The sequence below is a fragment of the Montipora capricornis genome, chromosome 3 (genome assembly GCF_036669925.1).
Source record: "Montipora capricornis isolate CH-2021 chromosome 3, ASM3666992v2, whole genome shotgun sequence".
In the NCBI taxonomy this organism is placed as follows: domain Eukaryota; kingdom Metazoa; phylum Cnidaria; class Anthozoa; order Scleractinia; family Acroporidae; genus Montipora; species Montipora capricornis.
The window spans coordinates 21,646,826-21,651,825 of record NC_090885.1 but is presented as its reverse complement, the minus strand read 5'-3'; the positions used below and the strand labels follow the sequence as shown (position 1 = coordinate 21,651,825).

The following is a 5,000-nucleotide window of genomic DNA, read 5'->3' as shown; positions in this document are numbered from 1 at the left end:
ACAAGATTTTCGCCATCATCATCACCATCAGGCTCAGCGGCATTCTTCTCTATTACTTTGTACTGTGGATCTCCACACTCACGCATCCCCATTAAAAATTCGTCGGCCCTAGCTCGGTCACGTTTTTCTTTGCTCTTTTTCTTCCAAAAGATGATGGCAACCACTATTCCGATGATGAGCAGAGCTGCAAAAACAATACCAAGATAGGCTCCCCATGGCCATTTATCTTCCTCAGCTTTTATTGCAGCAACACTCGGTGAGGTTCTGGCACCAATTGCATCTCCAGTTGCATCTCCAGTTGCTGCCTCAGTTGCATCTCCAGTTGCCGCCTCAGTTGCGGGATTAGTGGGAATCAATGCATTCGGTAGACAACCGTAGACTTCAACCCGCATAAAAATTCGAACATTCCAAGTTTTGGGCAAGAATCTTATGTAGCGAGATGTTATAGTCGTGGCAAGATTATTCCTCGCGATGGTCGTTGAGTCTTGATTCCCACTTAGTATCTATAGAAAGGAAAAAAAACCAGTCCGGTATATTGAGTAAGTCGACCTTCGCCACGGTGAGCCCGTATAGCTTAAGTGTTACTAGTTGAATTCATAAACTTTGCGAGATCCATTTTGCCGATTAAACACAACAGAACTTACCTAAATTAACCAAAAAGGTAAACTTATCAACACTATCCTTTCTGTTACCCTTAAAACTTTCTTAGGAGAAGCAATGTTCATTTGCATATGAACAAGCGAAGCAACGTGAGACGTAATGTAAAACGAAGCATACAAATATAATATTCATGAGAAGTATATGCAACGAACAACTGAGTATAATTTCTTTTCTAGTCTCCAAAGCAGCCAAATTGGAAAACGTGAGGTGGACGTTTTGTTTAACCTTCCAACCATTCATAGGTGCGTAACCAACTCTAATGGGTAGGGTACACTCGATTCATCATTTTTTTATAATCCTGTACGTTAAAGGTTGCGTGGTTGTCACACACACAAAAAAAATCAAGATTTCGATTCATGTTTTGTCACGGCTTCTTTTGCTGATTTACCGTCCAAATCAGCTGGCCTTGGAAATTCAAAGTCGCGAAAAAAAACCGCAAGGAATGTCATTTTAGCAGTCGCTGTGAAAATCACTTCTTACCTTAGGTATTCCATTTTCGGTGTAGTCAATCCAGATTTTTCCATCTTCACTTGTACTCAGCTTGTATTCTTTCACATACATCTTTGATGTGGATTGTCCTTGGGTAGCCACTCCCGTTATATGAACTTGTCTCTCGAAATCAATCTGCAGGTACTCTACCGTTCTTGTATACTCCGCTTCCCAGCCTCTTCCACCATTTGCATTTAGTCTTCCTTCATACGGTTCGTGGGGCTTGAGGTAGGTTGATGCAGTTATCTGATTATTGTTGACGTTCCCGTTTTCCATGCCTAATGGCTGAGCGCAGTCTTGACGGAGGATTATCAAAGAATTTGGTGAAACCGAGAAGTTTCCTACTTTTCCACTCCGTGCAGCCGTTTGGAGGGCCTTAGCTGGAACGTAGTGTACTTTATCATTGAAATACAATTCAAAATCGGCAATTACGCTACCATTTCTCATATCTATGACGCTGACATCTTCAAATGATGGATCTTTACGCAGTTCAAACTTGATTGCCTCTTCTATCAACAGCTTTGTCTGCTGATACATTGTACTGTTTGTGTCGTGCAATTCGTCATTCCAGGACAGCGAAGTAAACTTGAGAGACATTTTGATCACTTCAAACTCGTTACGTTCGTCAGTGGTTACGCATTGTTTGGAATCAACAGTGCCTTTCTTCAATGTAGTTTTTTTGCTTGGGCACTTCTGGCACGTCAATGAACGATGGCTCCCTGATTCTTGGAAAGTACCATACATACAAAGCTTGCATGACCTGTCGCTCGGATCAAAGTATTGTCCTTTGCCACAATAAGAAACACAGGCCGTCTCCGTCGATTGTCCATCGCTATCAGTGGTCATACCACTAGGACACGGTTTACACTGGTCTTGACCTGGTTGATCTTGGAAGGCTCCTTTGGGACACCTTTTACACTGAGAGATTGATTTGTTGAGAAAGGTACCCTCGTGGCAGCTGATGCAATGAGAAATATTGGACGTTCCAGTTGCATTGGTTATTTCGTTTAAGCCACATGCTTTGCATTCCTTGGAACGATGCTCTGCGTTATCCTGATAAGTGTTTATCGGACATTGGAGACATGTCTCGTAGGTGTCATTGAGATATTGTCCCAGTCCACAGACCAGGACGCAGTCAGATGTGCTGGTTGAGCCATATTCAAGGGTCACTCTTTCATGATCACAGTCTTTGCATGTGTCTTTATTCATCTCATCCTGATATTTTCCCTTTGGACAAAGGTCGCACGTTTTTGATGAAGAGTTATAAAAGTGCCCTTTCATGCACTCGTCACGGCAGTCATTCATTGTCTTACTGCCGGTGGCCAGGGTGGTTTTCCCCATTTCGCACATCTTGCATTGCGCAATTATATGACCATCGACATCCATGTAAAACCCAACTGGACAATTTTGGCAAATGCTACCTGAAGCGTTAAGAAAGGTACCGCTTGAACATGGTTCACGGCATTCTTCAACATCTAGGGCACCCGGAAATAGAGTCTTCTTTTCACCAGGACAGGGCATGCAACCTGGGTTTATCTTTGTAGAGGAGTTCTGATATGTATTAGGCGGACACCATTCACACATCCCAGAATCTCCATCCACCCGTTTCCCTTTAATGCATTTAGTGTCGCATGGAGACTTCAATGGCGTCAAGACGGTGCTGTTTTTCTGTGTGCATGATTTTGCTCTGTTGGCTGCGAAAGTCCCCGGTGGACACTTCTGGCACACGTGGCCTGTAGAGTTGTATAAATGATTCATTGGGCAGGTAGAACATACAAAGAACATCTCTTTGCCATTTATTTTAATGTAATCACTTTCGACACCACACCAAGGCATAACCATACTGATAATAGAGTCTTTGAGAATGGTCGATGAGCTGTTTTCGTTTGTTAAGACAAGTCTCTCGGAGTCTAAGACGTCTTTGAAATTGAGGTTGCTGTAAGCTTTGTGAAGGTACGGCAATTTTGAATTAGCCTCCGTGAAATTTGCAGGTTCCGCAATTCGGTCCCAGATTGTAACTTGTATGCTTGCAGAGGTGTTATGTGCGGTGCAGTTGACTTGGAGCCTCCTTGTCTGGTTGCACTGACTGTTATCTCCGCTGCCAGATCCGAAACACATACCAATGTTTCCGATAGTGGCGTTCTTTTCTATAAACGCCCGAAAAACACTCGCAACTTTCTCGCGGTCCACTTGTTGACATGTCAAATTGACGTAATTAAAATTCACGGTTGCTCTGATGTTTAGTGGTGCTTGAATTTTCTGACAACTAAGGGGCATGCTGTGGATGTCAATATCCCATTCTCCTTTCTCCAAATCACACATTATGCTCTGGTCATGGTTCATCGATAGCTCCATATAAGAGTCCTTGCATTTTATTTCACATCTCCTTTGTAGTTCACTTTCGGAGCACTCAAGCTTTCCGTTTGTGACGCCACGACAATAACACTTGTCTTTGTAGGGAACAGAAGAAATTCTCCCGCGAAAAGTAGAAGGGCCGTTTCCACCTTTACTGACGTCTTTGAATAGAATAAACATGGCGTTACTCGAGCTTAAAAAAGACGAGGGAAACTCGCTGCTACCGGGTTTCGACCAGAGTTTTACTCCTCGGCTCTTTGTAGGACCATCTAGAATTTCGAACACCACACCGCTTGCAAATTTTGCTTCTTCCACCGTTAATTTAACCCGCTTTGAATTGAAAAGGATAGCACGGTAACATTCGTCGCCACTTTTGTTCGCGTTTTCGGCGGAAAAGTTTAACGAAAGCGTAACATTTCCACCACCGATTTCTTTGATACCACACAAATCAAAAGTCGCCAAAGCTGTTGTCAATATGCACATGCAAAACAAACCAACAATGGATGTCTTCATCGCCACTCTACGCAATTTAAGATACAAATTAATTGTCGAGCAGACAGTGTTTCATTCAACACGTGGTCCAAACAGGAAGGTTTTCAACGCTTTTTGGGCGACTTGCAAGACTACAGACCGTCCCCTTGCGAAAATAATTGTTATGATAATAACTCAAAAGCACATTCGGCACAAGGCGAATCAAGACGAAAACACGTGCAGATCGAATCTGAATATTTATGATTACAAAGCCACATGCACTCTTCAACAAGACAAACAAAGTGACGTGTCTTTGGCGCTCAGGTTTTGTTCAGCGCTGCTGAAAACAGGTTATGTTGAGTTTATTCCTGTTTTCACTCAGAAAGGGGATCTGATGCCCTTGTATGGTAAAAACAGTTAACCAAACAAAGAGTTCTAAATGCTATACCTGCCGGAAAAGGCTTCATGTATTTACTCAAAAAGAACGATGTGCTATCTAATACCAAATGTTCTGTACAGTAGTGGATTCAGTCTAGTTCTTAACCCCATAGTTATTTAGGAAGGCCAAAAAAACCTTTTCCATTATTTAATTTTAATACCTGTAAATTTCTTTCTCGTATATCTGAGGGTAAATAAAGGTCTTGTCTTGTCAGCTGCAGTGTAGCTAAGCCAACCACCAAAACTCACTGAGTCGATCGGGAGCAAACTTCTTTATCTTTTGTGCTTAAGTCTATTGACTATATATTACAACTGACTAAGGTTTAAATCGTTAACAAACAAAGGATGTCGAGAGCGCGTGGTGAAATTCAAATATTTCCTTTTCCGTCAAATTCGATTCTTAAAAAACCAGTTATATCTTTTATTTACTAGCTATTGATTACCAATTCATTCTCTTTCTTATCCGCTCGTCCTTAGTGAACCAGTGGCGCGCCGCGGATGACAAAACATCGGGGCCCGAACTCACACGTGTGAGTTTCAACTATGGCGAAACCTCATGCTTCAAAAATTTACAGCTGTTTTTAAAA

At 42.2% G+C, this 5,000-nt stretch overlaps 1 protein-coding gene across 1 annotated transcript in view; it reads right to left on the bottom strand.

Annotated features, from left to right (window-relative positions):
* Nucleotides 1-4,236, bottom strand: part of LOC138042544 (uncharacterized) — a 4,464-nt gene extending 228 nt beyond the window's left edge. The window contains exons 1-2 of the mRNA XM_068888470.1: nt 1,141-4,236; nt 1-503 (exon numbers count right to left, since the gene is read on the bottom strand). The exon at nt 1-503 is cut by the window's left edge and continues 228 nt beyond it. Coding sequence (XP_068744571.1) covers nt 1-503; nt 1,141-4,017 — 3,380 coding nt within the window. The 5' untranslated portion in view covers nt 4,018-4,236. The remainder of the gene's footprint in view (nt 504-1,140) is intronic.
* Between the last annotated feature and the right edge of the window lie 764 nt (nt 4,237-5,000).